Source organism: Hyaena hyaena, unplaced genomic scaffold, assembly GCF_003009895.1.
Source record: "Hyaena hyaena isolate Hyena2069 unplaced genomic scaffold, ASM300989v1 scaffold_51, whole genome shotgun sequence".
Classification (NCBI taxonomy): domain Eukaryota; kingdom Metazoa; phylum Chordata; class Mammalia; order Carnivora; family Hyaenidae; genus Hyaena; species Hyaena hyaena.
Window position 1 is genome coordinate 2,954,193 of NW_024080683.1, and position 19,597 is coordinate 2,973,789.

General features: G+C 46.7%; 1 protein-coding gene across 1 annotated transcript in view; it reads right to left on the bottom strand.

The window, feature by feature from the left end:
• Positions 1-19,597, bottom strand: part of GLIS3 (GLIS family zinc finger 3) — a 443,619-nt gene that overhangs the window by 33,398 nt on the left and 390,624 nt on the right. The window contains exon 8 of the mRNA XM_039230793.1: positions 11,118-11,286. Coding sequence (XP_039086724.1) covers positions 11,118-11,286 — 169 coding nt within the window. The remainder of the gene's footprint in view (positions 1-11,117; positions 11,287-19,597) is intronic.

Consider the following 19,597-nt stretch of genomic DNA (forward strand, 5'->3'; position numbering starts at 1 on the left):
AGGCCAAGAGCTGCATGTCCCGTCTGAGGGTTCTGCTCCAAACCAGTCGAAGGGCTGAATGTATCTCCTGGAAGGGCTTAGCGTTTCATTCTCCTCACGAGATGCTGGGTCAATATTAACTGCAAATAATTTATCACAGTGGACAAGACCAAGAGTCAAAAATGAGTGCCCGAGCCCCCATAGACCACGATAAAGTGAGGGCTGTGAATCTGCCTGTAGGTGAAATGGTCACCACGGCTTTTTAAAGAAGACTCACATGTATATTCTGATGAGTGAGTGCTTATGGAAAATAGAAAGGATCGTGTTCTGGAGGACACTTTGCTCTGCTTGGGTGGAGGGGTCAGTTCTAACTCTGGAAAACAAAGTTGTCAATGCCCAAGGCCGAGAAGTATATTTTTTTTTCTGGCGTAGACTGAAGTAGGGCCGAGGGTATCACAGCGTCCCCCCACTGTGGAAACGAAGAGGGAGGGGGAGAGGACACCCAGGATATGTCAGAGAAATGAATTATGCAGGACACATTTAACCAAGAGCCGGAATTTTTTGGACTATCTTGACTACAGAATTGGCTGTGACTCAGTTGTTTGTCTATTTCAGAATCTGATGCGATGGGGAGAAAGGGAAGAAAAGTCTGATTCTGCCAAGTCCTCCTTACAAAAAAAAAAAAATCACCAACCAGAAGAGAATTTATCCAGAGTGGTCTTAGACACTGGATGTCAAAAATGCTGCTATTAAAAAACAAAAACAAAAATCAAAGCAAAAAACCCTTCTGCAATGATATCATCCTTCGGGCGGCGCTCTGAGCAGGTCAAAGTGAGGAGATTAACTCATGGTCCTGTAGCAAAGAGGACTTGCTCTGGTTCGGCTCCGTGTTAGGCACCGAGTTCAGTCTGCTTGGCAATGGAGTGCCTCAGATGAAAGAAAAACATTCAGAAGAGAGAGTCATTAGAAAGCCAGCTGAAAGATGAGGGGGAAGAGGGTTGTTTTTGTGTACACACGAGAAAGGGGGGCACGGGCAGGTAAAAAATGGCCCCTTCTCTGCCTTTCTCCTGGTCTCAAACTGTGAATATGAGTCTCTTGACAGCATCCAGAGAACGTTACTTTTAGAATTAACTTCAGATACCGTCCTGCTGCCGAGGATGGCCAGGTGCCTTTGAAAGCCATTGCCAAATGAGACCCTGAAAGTCAATATAATCCATAAATTTGAAAAGGAACTAGCTGGGTGGTGGTTTGGTCAGTAGTAACATGTGCTGTTTATGTGTGATTTATTTTTTTATCTTCAGGATACCAGCTTACTATTGTAGTAACCACAAAGGAATTTTCTGCACCTTCCCCTGAATACAAGGCTCAACGTTTGGTTAGAGAAATGAACTAGAGGAAAACACGTCTAGTAAACATTCACAATTAGAGAAGGGCCCTTGGCTCTTATAGATGGAAAGAACATCAAATCCTTGGATGTTTGCTACCATTTTGTATCTCCTCATCCAGCCCTACGCGGAGGTGAGTATAGTACATAATACATGTTGGCCATTGCTGTTGACACATTACTCTGTTGAACAGACTTAGCTCCCAGGTCGGTGCCAGTTTCTGTGTCCAGGTAGATGGTACCTTTGCCCAGTTGGTGCTGATGTCCAGTTGGATATCACATCTGCCCAGAGACCACAGTTTTTGTTTCTGGGGGGGAGATCATCTTATTCAAGAGAACGATTCTAGTCATTGACTGTGGGGAAGAGGATTAAAACAGAGAAAAGTATTTGCCTTTCAACTAAACAGAAAAGCGACTGAAGACTATTTTTTCAGTGAAAGAAGCAAAGAACCTTTGTCTCTTGGTTTCTGCTCACCTCAGTGGTCTCCTCACCACTAACAGGCAGATGGACCTTCCCTTGCAAAGAGACACAATACACTTTCTTCCCAGTCAATCGCCCCCAATTGCCTCCCCACCTCCTCAAGAGGGGAAATGATAAAGTTGATTTGCACATCACACAGAAACACTTAGCAGAGGCATTCCTTTGAACAGCCTTTTCTTTGCCAGAGAGCAGGTACTCTGTAATGTGCCAATGTCTTGACTCAGGCTAGAAAGGCTCATGGGCTTTCACTTTGGGAATCCTGCCTCTACAGGACTTGTTTCAGAGAAAGCTCTCCGACAGGAACACACAGATACATGTCAATAACATAGTGGCTTAGTCTGAATTCCATGTTGCCTCACGTTAACGCACTAAAGTAGAGGTCGCAAGAAGAGGAATTCTATTTTACCTCAAGCCTTCCTTGTTACTGTCATGACTCACTTTCTTGACTGAAAATCCAAGGGGACTAAAAAAACATCATCTTGGGCGAGGTAGATTCGTTTGGAATGTGGGAACAAAATAAAGATGGCTGACTTGGCCTTCAAGGGTGAAATGAAGGAGACCTCTTAAAAATGAAGAATGAGTGTACTTCAAAATTAAAAATACATGGACAGCAATCCTATGTGAAGGGATATTTGAACCATGAGTCAAACTATTTGTGTGGTGGAGTGGCACACGTGCACTCAAATCCGTGTCTCTTAGTTTGCCTTGAGGTGACGCAGAGGAGATCGGGTGGATGAAAGAGCAGTAATCACCTGCCCCAGATTCCTGTTACCTTTTCTAGAAATAATAAGGTAATGAGAGTTGCATTCCTCCCTCTGTTCACTCCACACAATTCCTAAGCGCTGGCGGGGGGGGGGGGGGATGTAAGTATGACATAGTCTCTGCTCTCAGGGAGCTCCGGCTCTAGGGGATTGTAAACCAATCAGTAAGCAGGCAGTGTAACCTCAGGGGCTATTAAATCTATGAAGAGAGTGAGCAGAAGAGAGTGAGGTTATGGGTTGTGACTGGAGGTGGGGGTTTGGGTGAAGTGGTCAAGAAAGGCCTTTCTGATGTGGTTCCCATTTGGGCAGACACCGGAAATGAAGGCACAAATCATGTCAAGTTCCGGTGAAGGTGCCTTTCAAGTTTCAGGAACAGCATGTACAAAGGCCCCGAAGCAAGATGAGCTGGTATTTTCCAGGAATCATAAGAAAGCCAGCATGCCTGGGGCAGAATAAGCAGGAGGAACAGGGGTAAATGAGTGTGATTAAAGCCAGACCACAGAGAGGGCCTAGCAGCCTATATAAAGGAGTTCAGAATTTATCCAAGGGTGGTGGGGGAGGGACTCCAGGAGGAAATCCTCAGAGATTCCATTTACATTTTATGAAAAAAAAATGTTTTTTAATGTTGGTTTATATCTGAGAGACAGACCATGTGCTGTGGAGGGGCAGAGAGGGAGACACAGAATCTGAAGCAGGCTCCAGGCTCTGAGCTGTCAGCACAGAGCCCGATGCGGGGCTCAAATCCACAATCCGTGAGATCATGAGTCAGATGCTTAACCGACTGAGCCACCCAGTCGCCCCTGCATTTACATTTTAAAGGGCAGCTCACGTGGTGTGGGCGGTGTGGAGCATGGCCTTGCCTGGGCTAATGGGGTGATGGAGGGAGGGTGTGGGCAGACCAGGCCCTGGTGTGGGGGCCAGTTCGGGGGCTGCGGTAGCTGGGATGGGAGGGTGAACTCGGTTTGGAGAGATGAAGCTGATCAGGCCTAGAACGTGTTCGAAGGTAGAGTGAACAGGGCTTACGGATTAATTAGGTGAGAGAATGCCAGAGAAGGGGAGGAATCAAAGTTGACTCCTAGGCTTTTTAAGTTCTTAGTAGTAAGCAAACATGGCCATGTAGCCTTCGCTCATTATTCTCCTCCATCTTCAAGAAACAGACTGGACTCTGAAAACAACGCTCATAAAAGTTCTGCAGACAACACGGACCATTTAAATTAGAGACAGATCAGAGACAAATCAGACAAGACTAGAGAAGCTAGGTCAGCAATGTCCTTTTGACTGTTGTTTAATTTTTCCCCCCAGTGGAGCCCTTCAGAATCACTAGGTAAGGAAGAAGAAAGGAGCAGATATCGCCAGTTTCTCCTTCCGTGTGCGAAGAGGAGATCAGGCTGACATATTTAAGAAGCTGTTAGTAAGGTGAATAGCTCTGTGAGAAGAAGGTTCATTCCAAAGGCCAATAACTCAACTGATATCTGCCCCAGAGGATAAAGCATGGCTGTGGTCATGGATCAGAACTGAAGAAGTTCAAAGACATGTGGGCTACTCTGCCCTGGAATAAACATCGAAAAGTACCAGAAACTTTCCACAGCTAAAAAGACAAGGGAGGCGAGGTTCCTGATGGTATTAGAGCTCTCACTTTGAGATGTTGGTCACTGTGTCGCCAAAATGGAGGTGAATTTTTTTTTTTTTATGCTCAGTGTCTCTTCAAAATCCTCTAATATAGGTCATGACTACATAAAATACAAATTTAGAATTATAAAGAACAAAACCTTTCATGTCCAGTTGTATTAAAAAAAGAAAACAACATAAAACCTGTGCTGCCTCATTGGTCTAGACTACACAAAGGACAGGCTTTGTCTCCTGGGGACCAGACAGACTGCTTGTATGTTGTCATTTCTTCTTTGGTTGGTCACAGAACATGTTCTGAACTCTTGCTGAGTGGATAACAGGATAGGGAGGCCTTGGGAATGCATGCCAGAATCTCCAGGGTACCCTTCCTAGGCAAATATACGAATCTCTGTCCTCAAGAGAAAGCCCAACGTCCTGAGTGCCCTTTAAGAGGCTCCTCCCCCATCCACACATGAAGCTCCGCCCCTTGCTGGCATTCACTCCTCTTGGCTTTGGGGCATACCCATGGTTCTTCGCCTGGTCTGACAGGCTTTCGGATCTCAGGGAGATGTTTCTTCTTCTATTTCTATTTTTGGGTCATTTCTGTGTACCTCCACAGCCTCCCCAGCGCTCCCTTACAACAGCCTAAGTGATGCCTGCCTGTTGATCTGATCATCTCTTGTTGAGGCTGGACACTCTGAGGGGAGGCTGGGTGGCTCAGTGGGTTAAGCATCCTACTTCAGCTCATGGTTCGTGAGTTCGAGCCCCACGTCGGGCTCTGTGCTGGCAGCTCAGAGCCTGGAGCCTGCTTTGGATTCTGTGTCTCCCTCTCTCTCTGCTCCTCCTCCACTTGCTCTCGTCTCTCTCACTCTCAAAAATGAATAAACGTTGAAATTTTTTTTTAAAAAGACTGGACACTTTGAGAGGGCAGGGTTCTGTCCATTGTCATGTTGACCACTGTATCCTCAGGGTCTAGCATATCGTCTTGCATCCAAACAGCAGCTGAGTAAGTGACTCAATAAATGAATGTACCCCAATGCTGGGATATATTCTGATAAACTTGAATGTTTTATATGATGCTTCTGAGTTCAGCCATTATTGCACATACACTAGGAGAGAGGAAAGATTAAGGAGGATGCATATGTGGGCATGCACGCGTGTGTGTATGAGGGTGGAAAATAAAGCTGAGTGGGTGAAGATATCAATGATCTTGTTTGCATAGACAGTCCCAGGGAAGAAAGGGCACCGAGGCTAACAGACCGAGTTCTGAGCTGTTCAGATGCTGCAGATGAAGACAGGAAATGATGGCGAGCAGCAGGCTCCTGGTATTGAACATCACAGAAAAGCAACGTCGGGAGCCCCCACAGTGGATGCTAACAGGGGAGTCCTAGTCATGTGTCTGCACACGCGCGTGAACGTATGCGTTAGAGCAATTGTGTGCAGTAGTGAAGTATGAGGGTTGATTAGATGGCTGGAAACGGGAAGAAGTGGTCCACCACTGTCCAGACCAACGAGTCAGGGGGCGCCATTCTTATTTAGGAGCCTCCCACCCGGACAAGGGGAGCTGGCTGTTTCCCAGGCATTCTCCCACTGGTCCTTCTCTGTCAAACCCTCCTTAGCACCCAGCACCGGGAAGCACCACACACGTGGTCCGGGGGCTGTAAGGAAACTTTAGGTTCCTGCCGTCAGAGCACGAATAATTCACTTAGCAAGGCAACATCTGGGAAATGATAAACAAAACAGATGATAGTAACCAACAGATGTAACAGGGGACCTTGTCTCTGCGAGCCATAGGAAGCAAGGGGGCTTTCTGGGTTGAGAACTAACCCAAGCTCCAGGCTGGGTGATGTTTGGTCAAGAACAGGACAATAATGGAAAGTCCTTATTGTCTTCGTGGGCAGAAAAGACCCGGAAACAAGATGCAGAAGCAAATGAACTAAGTCAGCGAGCAGGCTGGTTTGCCAAGAGCGGGAGAATTGCAGAGAAGTGCAAAGGAGATAAAGAGAAAACACTTGCTATCCTTAACCCCTCAGCAGCCGGAAAAGCTACAAGAGGTTTTGAATGCTGACTTAGAAAACGGTATCAGTGAAGACCAGCCCGGTTACCCAAAGGCATAGAAAGACTGTACATATATATACCTAGAACTGTAGCAATGTCACATCTGATACGAATAAAAAATAGTATGGCTTCCTAATACTTGATACGAACTCAAGAAACCAACATTCCTTTTCATGGTTAAGATATTTTGACTACCTTCTCAAAAGCAATTGTCCCTAACATTCTCTGCTGTTGATTCCTGTCCTCGATTGTGTACTCCAGGAGGAGGCCGCATCATTTCTCCATTTTCAGTCTTCTCTGGTTCAGAGACGGGGTTCATCACGGTTGCTCCACGTGGTCAACACGCAAGTCTCCTTAGGCTCTGTTGACAAGTACTACAGCGCGTGCCACGTCCAGGCACTTCTGCAGAATGAAGAAAGGCAGCAAGTACTACAGCGCATGCCATGTCCGGGCACTTCTGCAGAATGGAGAAAGGCAGCTGACTTGCTCTCGGACAAGACGAGCAACACAGATCCAGCTGGCTTTTCTTGGGATTGTTAAGATTTCTCCATCTGAGAAAGGGATTTGCATCAGTACGCTTATTTCCTCTGCTCTAACGGACATACTATGAAACCCAATGAGCAGACATTTCCAAAGACACTGGGTTCCTCTTATGGGAAGCCACTGTCATGAAGTACCACAGGCTCGCTCAGTGTGACATAGTAAAACACCACTTCCATTAGTAATTTAAGTCAACATAAGGTAATGCGGTGTGGTACTGCTTGAATCACCGAAACGATGTGTCATCCAGATACTATTTCAAAATAAAAATGGAACCTTGTCAAATTGAGAGAAGTTGCATTTATTTTCTTTTATGATGGTAAGGATCAAAGAAACTGATGCTAACTGGATAGATGTGGTGGACCTTTCCTGACTTCTGACAGTGACTCAGCCCATTTTATTAACAAGTTAAAGCTAAGTAAACGATGAATCAATGCCCGCAAAGCAGGAAAGAATGCCAGTTTCCCACTAAAAGTCACAAAGTGTGATAAACCTATTTCCGTTAAGAAAACTGCTAGAGTTTTTACTGGGGGATTTCCCAGGCAAACAGAGGCAAAGATACATAAACCAGAAGCGGAAGGTAAGCACATTTCCTCTTAGTGTTTTTATGCTGCACACTAATGCAAACACAGTGCATAATTCAGGGCTGTTTCACGTCACCCTCCTCTCCAAACCCGATCGGAAGAGATAACCTTTCATACCCTTGCCCAGTCCAGTTGAGCTGGCAAAGGAATGGGCACACATCTGGTGGGAAGGGAAAGCCACAGACAGAGAAGGTCCACTTCATTGCTCAGCCACATAAAGTACTGTCACGTCCTTCCCCTTCCTCTCCCTCTTCCCTTCCAGGGTGATCTACATGATCAACCACTGTTGTTACTTAACAAGAGCCTCTGGCTTCTAAACCTCAATCTCTCAGCGATGCCAATGTTGCCAGTCTTCACACTGTCACATGACACCATCACATGCTAGGTGCTTCACCTGCTGTGGTCTGTTTAATCTTAATTCCCCATGAGGTGCAAACAAAGGCTCCAAAGAGGGAAGGGACACCGCAGTCCCTAAGTGGTGCTCCTGAGGAGGAATGTGCCTGTTGAGAAGGAAAAGAGCAGGCAAGTCTCAAGTCTGGAAGGAACATTCTGCACAATAAATGTCTTGAGTTCTTCAGGAACTGTTAATGTCATGAAAGACAATAATGATGATGATGATGATGATGATGATGATGATGATGCTGGTGACTTTCGAAAAGCTGGGGAACTTCATTAGATTCAAGAAGACTAAAACAAAATATGAGAATTGCGATCTTATTAAATCCCAGATCCAAAAATAAAGAGAGAAAAAAGAAACTCTAGCTATAAAGAATGTTATTTACACAATCGAGGAAATTTCATAGTGACTGCATGTTAGATAATGCTTTATTGATGTTAACTTTCCGGAGTGTGATAATTACATTGTGATTATGCAGGAGAAATGTCCTTCTTAGGAGATCTTTCCCGAAGTAATTAGGGTTAAAAGCTCAATGATATTCACAACAGTCTCTCAGAGGGTTTTGGAAGCAACAGGCAAGCAAACAAAGGATCTCTTGAGGCAGAAAGAGAAAGAGAGAAGAAAGAGACAGAAACAGAAGACGGCAAACTATTAACAGTGGGTGAAGATGGATGCAGGGTGTATAGGCGCCCATTGGACTATCCTGGCAAGGTTTCGTATGTTATCAACTTTCACAGGAGGGAATCACAAAAAATTAAAATTATGAAATGAGATAAAATATTAAAAAGAAACAAAGCCAAGCGGCAGGAACACCTACAGAATACAGTCAAACAGCTTTCTGGCATCAGGTGTCTGGGAGGTTGTTAATTCTAATAACGGCTATTTTTCTACATCTATTCTTTTTAGGCTGTACCAAAAGAAGATACGCATTCTCATATCTTGCATTCTCGTAAACAGTGATCATGAGTATTCATAGGAAGATGGGACGAAGGAGAGGAGGTCCCGAGAGATGGTTTCTTAGCTGCACTACCTTGTGGAGTATGGTTCTCAGCCAGGCAGAAGGAAATGAGAGGATGAGGAGCCCATGTCTAATATGATTTAAAACCCAGCTGTGGGGGAGGGGTGCTTGGGTGGCTCAGTTGGTTAAGTGTCCACCTCTTGATTTTGGCATGTTGGGCTTGGTCCTGAGTATGGAGCCTGCTTGGGATTCTCTCTTTCTCCCTTTGCCCCTCCCCTGCTCATGCACACTCATTCTCTCTCTCCCTCAAAATAAATAAATAAATAAATAAATAAACAAACAAATAAATAAAATAGTAAATTAAAAAAAAAAACCCAACTGAATACTACATAAAATGCTGCAATGGATAAGCTCATCTCAACCTTCAGAAATACATCAGACAACTGGCAGGACTGCCTGTCCCCAGTGTCCATGAGCTTAAGAGATGGTTACCATTTGTATTGTTCTGCTGATGGAGCCTGGAGGAGGAGGAGGCTAGGAGCTGTTTGCACTTGACCACGTATGCAGAACAGTTCAGAGAGTGTAACATCTTCTGATCCATATTTCTAACTACTAGACCCATTCACATGGATGTTTTACAGCCACCTCAAGTCCATTTATTACCATCCTTTCTCTTCCACACTCCCCTCTTCTGAACATTCCCTTTGCCTCTGTTAATGGCACACGTTTCCATCTGTGTCTAGAGGTGTGACTCGCAAATGAATCTGGCCCTTCTTCTCTACTCCATATATACGTTAATAATGAGCAGTTCTATCTCCTAAACAATAGCCTTGGATAAATTCTCCATCCTAACCATTTCACCTTAGTTCACGTCCTCACTCTTACTCACAAGAACTCCTGCAATAGCCCCTTTCTTGTTTTTCTTACCTCCTGTCTCTGCTCCCAGCCTCAATTACTCTGCTGTCTGAGGTCCTTCTCTACAATGACAATCTGATGTGTCTCTCTTCTCGTAGATAGGCTATGATGGTTCTTCACTTCCAGTAAGAGGCAAGTAATCCCTCAGCGTAAGATATGTGTCTTCACACGGGCCAACCTACTCTTACCTGACGTCATCAGTCCTGTCCACTCTGGAGAATGGCACCTGAGCATGCAGGGACCTCCTTTCACGGGTGTCCTTGACCCTCTCGTGTCTTGCACGTGTTCCTCTGGCTGCCTCGGATGTGGCTCCCCATTTATCCATCTGGAAAGTCTGAATCTTCCTTCTGTGCCTAGATCACTCTTTCCCTCCCTCCCTGAGGCTGAGTTAGGGACACCCTCCTCTTCTGGCTCCTGTGGCATCACTATTATATCATTTATCCAAAGAGCATTACTATACTTTGAAATCAGGTCTGTCCTTACCACTAAATTCGAAGGGCAGCACCATGTTTTAATAATCTTGGCATCTCCAGTGCTCGGAACAATGTCAGACATGTAGTATTCCACAGAAGTTTATGAAATGGACCGATGTATCGTTACGTGAAGAGTAGGCACACGTAAAAAAATTACATGGTTTATCAGACTTCAAAACACATATTCGAAAACTCATAGACCAGGCCAACACCAACGAAACCACAGATTGCTGGTGAAATCTCAGATTTCCAGGATTGAAAACCTTTGCTCTTGCTGCCTATTGGACCTGTTATTCTGTCCCCCAAACGCCTATGACCCCAGGACAGCACAGGGGTCCCCACAAGAACTTTTTTGTTTTTACCGTGAATGTCTGGGAATAACCTCTATATAGGTCACTTCGAGGCTGCGGACGCATGGAGAGGAAAACAAGAGAAGCTGCGTGCTGTCCACATCACTGGAGGGTTCAGAGGTCCACAGATGGACAGAGCATCAAGATTTTAAAAATTTCTCCCCCAAACTCTTTATGAGGAGAGTATCAACATAGAGTCTTCAGTGAACAGCCATTTTCTGGTCCCAGGCATAAAATCCTGTGCCCGTCAACGCTATACTCTCAGAGCTGATACTGATCTACGTGCTCAAGGCACCACCTTGCACCTAGAAGGCTTTGCAGACTGTGGGGACACTGCCTTAAAGTTGGGTCCCCAAAACAGGCTGGGAAAAGTGTGAAAGATGGAAATTCAGATATGTTTTCACAGCATTGGACACTTCCGTGCCTTCTCATTTTTTCCCCACGGAAAAGACAGGTAATGAGCTATTTGGTCGGCGTGCTTTTTGTATGTGTACTTTTAATATGTCCCCTCTGGATGACCTGACCCACCACCAATGGATGATTAACAAAATTCAGCAACTGTCACAGTGCTTCTCCACGCAGGGGACTTGAGTGGACACACCTACGAGAAGAGAGACGGATGGCCTTACCTGTCGGCGCCCGCATCCACGGCCGTGAGTGGGGGTAACTGGGGGGCAGGGTTGTGGGGGCTCCCCTGCGTGCTGTGTCCCGGTGAAGGGTGAGCGACAGCATGCGGGGCTGGCACGGCCCCGGCGGTGGCTGCGCTTCGGCTCGAGTGATTGCTGGAGAAGATGGAGGCTGAAATCAAGGAGAACAAGCATCAGACCACGCGTGTTTCAATGCCGAAGGCTGACAAAAAAATGTGATTTAGGGGCTTGCTCTCCTCTCGGTGGCTTTAAGGGGATGATTCCTGGCTCACTGGATCTACATAGCTTCTATTTTCATGGTGGAACAGACTCCCTGGCTAACGGGCCCTTCCTGCTGCCCGGGGAGCTCGTGTGCAACTCCACTTCAAGTTCACCGTTTGTCTCCTGAGCGCAGCCTTGCCTTCCCGCCAGCTCCCAGTGTGGACACCATAAAGTCGGTTGATCCTGTAATGTCTGCATCTGCGTGAGGGTGTCTGTATGAGCACTTTTCAGTCACGGGGATATGACAGGGGATAGAACACTTGGTCTGCTGACCCACAGGGGGCAGGACACAGGCTGTCTGCCTCTTCTCAAGGCTGCCACGAGCCTCTGTGGGTCGGGCTGGCTCCCTCTGTGTCCCTGATGAATCAAGGGTAACAGAATATCTCATTCTGGTCCTAGCCCAGGGCAGAATCCGACACTCTCTTAACCCCAGAGTCTAACTGAGCCGGCATTTCCCTAGCGGTGTGGTGGGTGGACACACTTAATCTCCATCAGCGATGAGCCGTGCCTGGCACCACAAACCATGAAATGGGGCCTCTGGGTGCAAAGGCTGGATTTCTTCCCACTGCTGCCCTATTATGACACAGAGGATGAGATGCGGCTTCATCCATAGGGGCAGCCTAGCCTTTGAGAAGTGTACGTGACCCCAAACTTAAGCACGTGCCCATTTAGATCAGCTAATTGGTACGATGTCACAAAAGAGACGGGGCCTGTCACTTTTAGAATCTATCACCATCGCAGAGGCTCTCAGAGTCTGGGACCTACGCAGCAGACACCTCATCACTCTGCAATCAAACTAGCATCATTACGCTGACTCCCTTCAACTTCCTTCTCTATACAAATCTATGCTGAGCTTTCTACCCATCTCCACTCTTTTTGAACTTACTCTACTGATGTCAAAGAATAAATGGATCTAAAAAAAACAGTAAAAGAAATCAGGTTCAGGATTAAGAAGCGGCAGCCACATAATCAGAGATTTGAGGGTTTAAAAGTTCAGGGAGAGATACTTTTAGACCAGTCACACTTTTCTCCAACCTCTTCAGGTTCAAATTAATACCCCAGATGACCCCACCCCCAAAAGCTTCATCCAATGGAACAAGAGTTCAAGTACCTAAAGGAACAGGTGAAGAAGGAGAATTACCATCTTTCCGCTCAAAAGCTACTGACAAGGGTGTAACGTGTGAAGGGTTTATTTCTGGTAAGTCAGCACTGTGCCAGGTTAACTCCTGTCCTCAGAAACGTGCTGCCTCCACAGCCCCCCAAGTTCTGAAGAGGGGGTGAGACTAGAAAGTGCTTACTAGCTCAGAAAGGCGCTGCGCCGCCGTCTCCTGGTGCGTCAGCCTCCGGAAAAGTTGCACGTTTGCAAACTCGCTCGAGTCACCTTATGAATCACTACCCTCATTTGTGCTCAGCTCACTCAGGCAACCGCAATGCTGCTTGTGTTCCAAATAATAATTTTACCCAGGGGAGAAGGCTGTTAGGATTGACTGTGGCAACAGATTCAATGCTGGTGTTTGTCAGCACGGAGCTTAGTGTTTTATATACTATTTCAAAAACTAATGGAATAATAAGAGGTCACGGAGACACTGTGGAAACACAGCTGATTTTTTTTTTCCTGCCTTAGCGTAGACATGTGAGCTCTCCTATTTATTCTGCCGGAGCTGCTGAACGCGCCCATCACTTCAAATCCCCTGGAGGTATTTCTGTATGTACGTGTATGTGTTCGTCACAAGGGAGGCAGAGCCCATGCTGCTTCCAACCCTGTGGGCGACAGGGACGCTTGGTGCATAGTCTGTGCTCTACTCTGTGGCTCAACAGAAAATGCGGTGCTTCCCAGAGGTCTCCACCTAGCCAAATCAGCTACATTTTTGCATTTGCTGCAGTGAAACAGGCTGGGGAATTTAGTACTATTTGCAGCCTGCACTGAAAGTTAGGCCTGGGTGGGGCCTCTCCTTCATCCAGCGGCCAGGACCAACCGCCTGCCATCCCTCTATCCATCTGTCTGTCCATCCGTCATCTAAACTCCATTATTTTCTCTAAAGGGCCTACTAAATGCTAGCCACTTATTATACGCAGGTCCCTAACCTTGAGGAGGCTGCGGTTTAGTGAGAGGAAGACGTCTCTATGCATCGATGCTACCCAAATGCTGAAAACCGTTAGTAGAGATCATGAAGTGGTGTGCCAAGTGCTTTAACACACCTTCTTACCTTTGGTCCCATGGTGTGCCCTACACTCTGGACAAATCAAACAACTGGCCATGCCCCAAACAGTTTCAATGTTCAATATATCACAGCGACTTCTACTACTGTGCTCTTGACTATAATATCCTCTACTTATTTTAATACTTTTGCTCTGAATGCAGTTACCTGTGTTCCTCTGATTCCTCTCTCAGCAGCCAACTGTTACACAGGTATTTATGGAGTATGTATTGTGTGGTGACACCGAGCCAGGTCCCGGGACAGACTAGGGAACAGGACACCCTTGGTGCCTGCTGTCTCCAACAGTATCATTCATGTTTGTTGGAATAGACAAATACGAACACAATCTCAATGTCAGTGGAGTCCATCTGGGGCTCAAGGAGCAGGACAGGAACAGAAGGAAACATTCATCCACCCAATCCCGTTCCTGACTGGTCAAAGGTTGCCCTTGGGTGTCACTTCTCTCCTATCTCCAAGTAGGCACATGTCCCAGAGTGGCTAAAGCTCTCACAGATACCCAAGAGCAGAGCATCTGAGAAAGCCTATGGGCAGAATGCCAGAGACACATGGTACAGGTGAAGGGAGGTGCTTCTAAGTTCTATCTATCCGGTGCCAACGGTTTCTACAGCAGTGGCCGCCGGTAGGAACAGGTGGTGGAGGGGGTATGAGGGCGTGAGAGGTGTATGATACAGGGCAGAAGGCTCAGAAACATGCCCTCCCCCTGTGCTGAGGTCAAGTGCTGGCTGACCAACAGTCAAACACATATCAACAGCCCTTTCTTCTGCTGCTACAGCTGGTGAATGGCACTGAAACAGGCAGGGACCCTTTGACTGGGGACCACACAAGAAAAACAAGGGGGGTGCTTTGGGGTTCAATTTGAAGTCTGAATTTATCAAGTATACAGAATAGTTTCTTACGTTGGTTGTAAGAAATTGCCTCTGAGTAAACCAAAGCCCGTGACTTGCCTCTATTGCCAGATAGAGATGGGATGTCAACAGATGGGATGAGAAGTATGGGACAAAATCTCTCCTGGTGAGGTAGGGAACCTAGTAGAAGTTTCTAGTCCAGAGCCCTTTGTGTACAGTCCCGGACAATACTGCTGCTTGTGGATGCTGCCTGTGACCGCTGTAATGACCAGAGGCTTAGAGGAAGTGACACCAAAATGGCTTCCCAACATTTCACATACCCTTCTGATAAAATGGATAAAACTCTGGAATGAGATAACTGAGGCTCTTGTAGGATTGCCTTTGGCTTCTACCAGAGATCCACATTTCTCAGTAATTGTCACTGTGCACAGGTAACGTCTCCTACTTATACTGACTTCTAGGAATTTCCAGCTCTATCAGTCATGTGTCCAGGCTGCCAACTTTGTATAGTCTAAGAATATCCTTCCTTCCTGCCTGCCTGCCTTCCTTCCTTCCTTCCTTCTTTCCCTCCCTCCCTCCCTCCCTCCCTTCTTTCCTTCCTTCCTTCCTTCCTTCCTTCCTTCCTTCCTTCCTTCTTTCTGAGACAATTTTCTAGCCCCCTACTCTACCTGAGGCAGGTTCTGGTCTCTCTTTAATGTCTGAAGTTGAATATCTGCTGACTTTACACAGAATGTCCAAAACAGCACATGCTTTGCCAAGTGATTTTTTAACCTCCAGAAGAAAATCTCCATGTGAGAGCACAAAAGTAAGGCCATTTAGAAAAGGAAATGTTTCCTTCCATACACACTCAACATGATTTTTTCCAACTCAGCCAATGGGGCATACAACTATTGATCAGAGCATAAGGATGGGAAGTGATCCGTCTAGAATCCAGAACAATATTAATAAAACTGTTGTGATCCGATCAGCTGGTGCACACAGGCTGCCCACGGGGGTGGCCTTCATTGTCCTGAGTCACCACAGGGGTTTGCGCTTTCAAGGCTGGAAGAGGGCTTTTAGGTGAATCTCCAGAAGGCGCTGGTGACTGGCAGCTGGAATAAGTGAATAGGCCATGGCGGAGGAACATACTGTAAATTCTTATTGCTTTTGTGATTAAGAGATGGTAGACTCCCCAAGGAAATAAAAGCCTGGTGTTGAGATGAAGTCTGTGAGCTCTGCCTTCAGCAGAGGACCAGAAGCTGGTCTCCCCACTCCTCTGGGTTCTCTCTCTGGAGCAGAGTTTACTAAAGTCTCCCCACCTGCTTTCTGTAGAGGGGGGCGCAGGTAAGTAGCCCGGCTGGGCTTTAGCGTTCTAACAAAGCAGCATGGGTTGCTCTGTGAGGCGCCCAGATGCCCTCTCACCAGCTACTGCAACCAGGGCATTCGAGGCTTGAGCCTTTAACTAGCTCAGTTTAACCTGGGTTAATAAACAGCCCTCTCTCCATCCAAATGAAAACAATTAACTCTATCTCTATGGGTGCAGACAGGGCACCCTCGGGGATACGTACGCTGCCATGTGTGAATGGAGGCAGGCAAGGAGAGGTACCGAAATGAGGCCAACTTGTTTCAGGCCCTGTTCCCAATGCCACACAAGGCTACCGTGGGCACTGCTTGGGGACTATGTTTTCATCATTTTCGAGGGCAGGGAGGAAGACCTCCCTCGCCAGGCTGAGGTGTATTACAAACAGCCGGCTGGAGGGCATAGTCCTGTTCAAAGCTGTATGGGCAGTCAGAGCCCTACTTTTCAAGCTTCACCTCACACACAGGGCACCGGGTAGAATGCGGATTCGGATTCAGCAGGTCTTGGAGGCAGTGAGTGCTGAGGTTCTGAAATTTGCTCAAACTCCCAAAGTGCCTGCTGAGGCTGACCTGGGGGGCGCGCCTGGACTTTCAGGCGCTAGACCCCATCTCAGCTGCGTTTCATCGTCTTGCTGTCCTACACCTCAGAGCCAAGTAAACATTTACTGAGTAGACTGCAAACCCCTCCCTGGTTTACTGATGAGGAACTTGAGGCCTTACCGGGTTCCTGATTAGGGTACCTGGCCTAGGTCCCGAGGCTGGTCTGTAGTGGAGCTGAAGTCAAACCTCGGAACACAGATCTCAGACCATGTGGCCCTCACCACCCGATACTGCCTCTCAGATGTGGGATGGATTCTAGAGAAGGACTCAGAGTGTCGATCCTGTCTCAGAACTCCTGCGCCCTCCATTTGCAAAGACCGGAGTCACTAGGCGTTTGGCCCTCATGTGCACAATGCACACGGCTGGCTTCAGCCACCAGCATGCTGGTTGGAATGCAAGTAGGATATTCCCTCTTCTGTTTCTGCTCAACCCGAAAGCACCGGAGTGACCTCAGCATTACGGCCGAGAGAAATTTTCCGGCTCTAAAAATTAACAGAGGTGACAAGTTAAGTAAATTATTTGGTTTGGAAAACAAACAGCTGGTAGGAAATGTGCTTTTCCCCAAATAAAGATTTCAGATGCCTGTCAGGGGCATATTGATCTGCAGGGAGGGGTTATCCGTGAGCCATCAGATACATGTACCTGTTACCGCAAGTGACCACAGGGCGGTGGGCCGAGAGGCCACCCCCTCCGTCAGTCACGCACAAAAGCAGGTTTGCCGTGCAGATCTGTTGGGTCTGAGCTCTTGAGGTAAATGTGCATTTGGAGTCATGTGCGATTGCTTAAAAAGCCATTGCGTGGTTCTTCGTAGCGGGCCTTCCCTCAGAGGAAAGGGGGAATCAGTGTCACCCACGGACTGTGAATCCGCTTACAGCGAGTGCTGGAATGACGCTGCAGCCCCCAGACATGACAGTCAATGCCTGGTAGCTGGGGTCCAGAAGGGCGTGTGGGCTCACCACCCAGCTCTCCGGCAGTATTTCCGGGTCTGAGCCCAGAGGGCTTGGCGAAGCAATGAAACCAGGCTGAGTTGGCTTTCCCAGAGATAGGAAAAAGAATTAGATTTCCATGCGAATGGGAATGCTGAGGTCAACCTTGTGTCTGCCTCCCCTCTCCAGTCCCCGCCCCCCAAGGGAGATTTGAACCTGGGAAGGATTGAGGAAACAGTTGAACTGTAATGGAAATGTTAAGTCCTTTGGCCTCACCAGAAGTTGGGCACTCGAGAAACAGTATCAGAGTGGTTATTAAGAGAACAAAGCGTGCACAGCAGGAGTCAGATGGACTTGAATCTGAGCTTTACCAATTCCCAGCAATGGGTCTTGGGCAAGTCACTGAACCTAAACTCAGTTCCTTCATCTTAAGTAAGCAGAATACGTCACAGTTTGATGATTAAAAACACTTAGCACGGTGCCTGGACTGTGTTTAAGTGCTCGATAAACCACTGTAGTTATTCTTTGGTTATCTCTGTTATTAGGATTATTCTTGTTGATAGGATGGGGAAAACAAAGGCTTATGATGCCCCCCAAATGATAAATCTCCAATCCAGTATGGCCTCTTACTGGAAGATGCAAATAAACTGTGGACTTGAGTTGTTTTAAAACACAAAAGAGTGTATGTACATCATCCTCTCTACTAATAAGCATTTTTTGTTCAAGCTTTCTAATGCAAGTGCTGTAAAGTATTCAAGGTCGGCAGAAAAATCCCCACAGGGTTAAAATGTTATGTTGTCCTTTATTTAACACGGGGTAAGACACACCTATGAGTTACAACCCCTAATGCGTTTCAGTTTAAAAGACAAAGTCATTTTCATGCATGACTGCTCTTTGCTTCGTTAAGGAGTGAGAACGGGCTGTTACTAGAATGTCAACACAACCAGCCCTCTTGAAGCTTAGTGTATCTGGAAGTATTTTTACATTTTCAGTGCTTCTTTTTATTTGTTTCTCCAAGAGCATAAAGACGCAGCTGCGGTTAATTGTCAGGATTCAAAAAACACTTCCCTTCAGTCATTCTGGAGAAAACAAGCAATGTTGGGGGGGGGGGGTGGGAGCTTGGCTCCCCGACAGTGAAAATCTGGGCCCTGATACCTCCATGGTTCTTTGCATTTCGCCAAGGAACGATTTAATCGCTCTTATGACCCAAGTTCACAAACCAGGGAGGATTTTCCAGCAAGGAAAAGGGCCCGTCAACTGGAGAATGACAGAGTTGCCTTGGTGACTCCTTGCCTGTGGCCCAAGACTAGAGGGGACCTCTTTCTCTCCCCTCCCCACTGTGCAGGGCATTCTCCCTCCCTCTCACCCCTCCTGGGGGTGGGGAGGGCCAGGGGCTTCCTTCTACATTCCAGTGGCATTAGGGAAGCGGAGCTTCTTAAGGGTTCACACAGCTATCTCTGTAAGCTTTCTCTCCTCCTGGAGGCATGAATAATTTTAATATTGCCAATCCCTAAAAATCTATTCTTTCTCGCCTGTCTTTCTTCCCCCCTCCCTCTTTGCAGTGTGGAGTATCATTATCCGCAGTACTGATAAGAGGATAATGAAACAATCCTTTCTCAACCGGCTCAGGTGGCTGTCAGACTAAAATGACACCATCCGTACATCCTTGACATGCTACCCCAAGCTAATTGATGGCAAACAATGGTAACTGTCACCTGTGCACTAAGACAAAGAAAACACACTCGTGTCACCTGATGGGAGAGCTACCTGGCAACCGAAGAACAAATGTGTTAGAAAGACGTTCCATTAAGGCAAGAGAGGGTACATCTCTGAAGAACATGCCTATTAACTTTGAGCTTAAGAGCGCTGCTGTTCACTGGGGAGCAGAAATAAATAAGGTAAAATGAGAATTTATTGATGTCTGGACAGTTACATGAATATTCACGTTCTCTTACAAATAGATATTCCCACATGAGCTCCAAACTTCTATACCGGCTGCCCAATTACATTTCCACATCATGCAGCTGGATTTACAGCCAGGGAAGAAGTTATTAGTATTGGGGAAGAGGACACATGCTTACATGCCTTTCTGGAAGGCACTGCGATACAACGAGAAGATAATGGCTGACGTCATTCACGCAGATGCAAAAGGTTACCGTCAAACATTCTGAAATACCAGGTGCAATTAACTGCATGTAGGAAAGGCTCCTGAAACATCTGCATTTCAGAACAAAGACGTTTTGTTACAAGTAGAATGGCATCTTCTGGCAGCT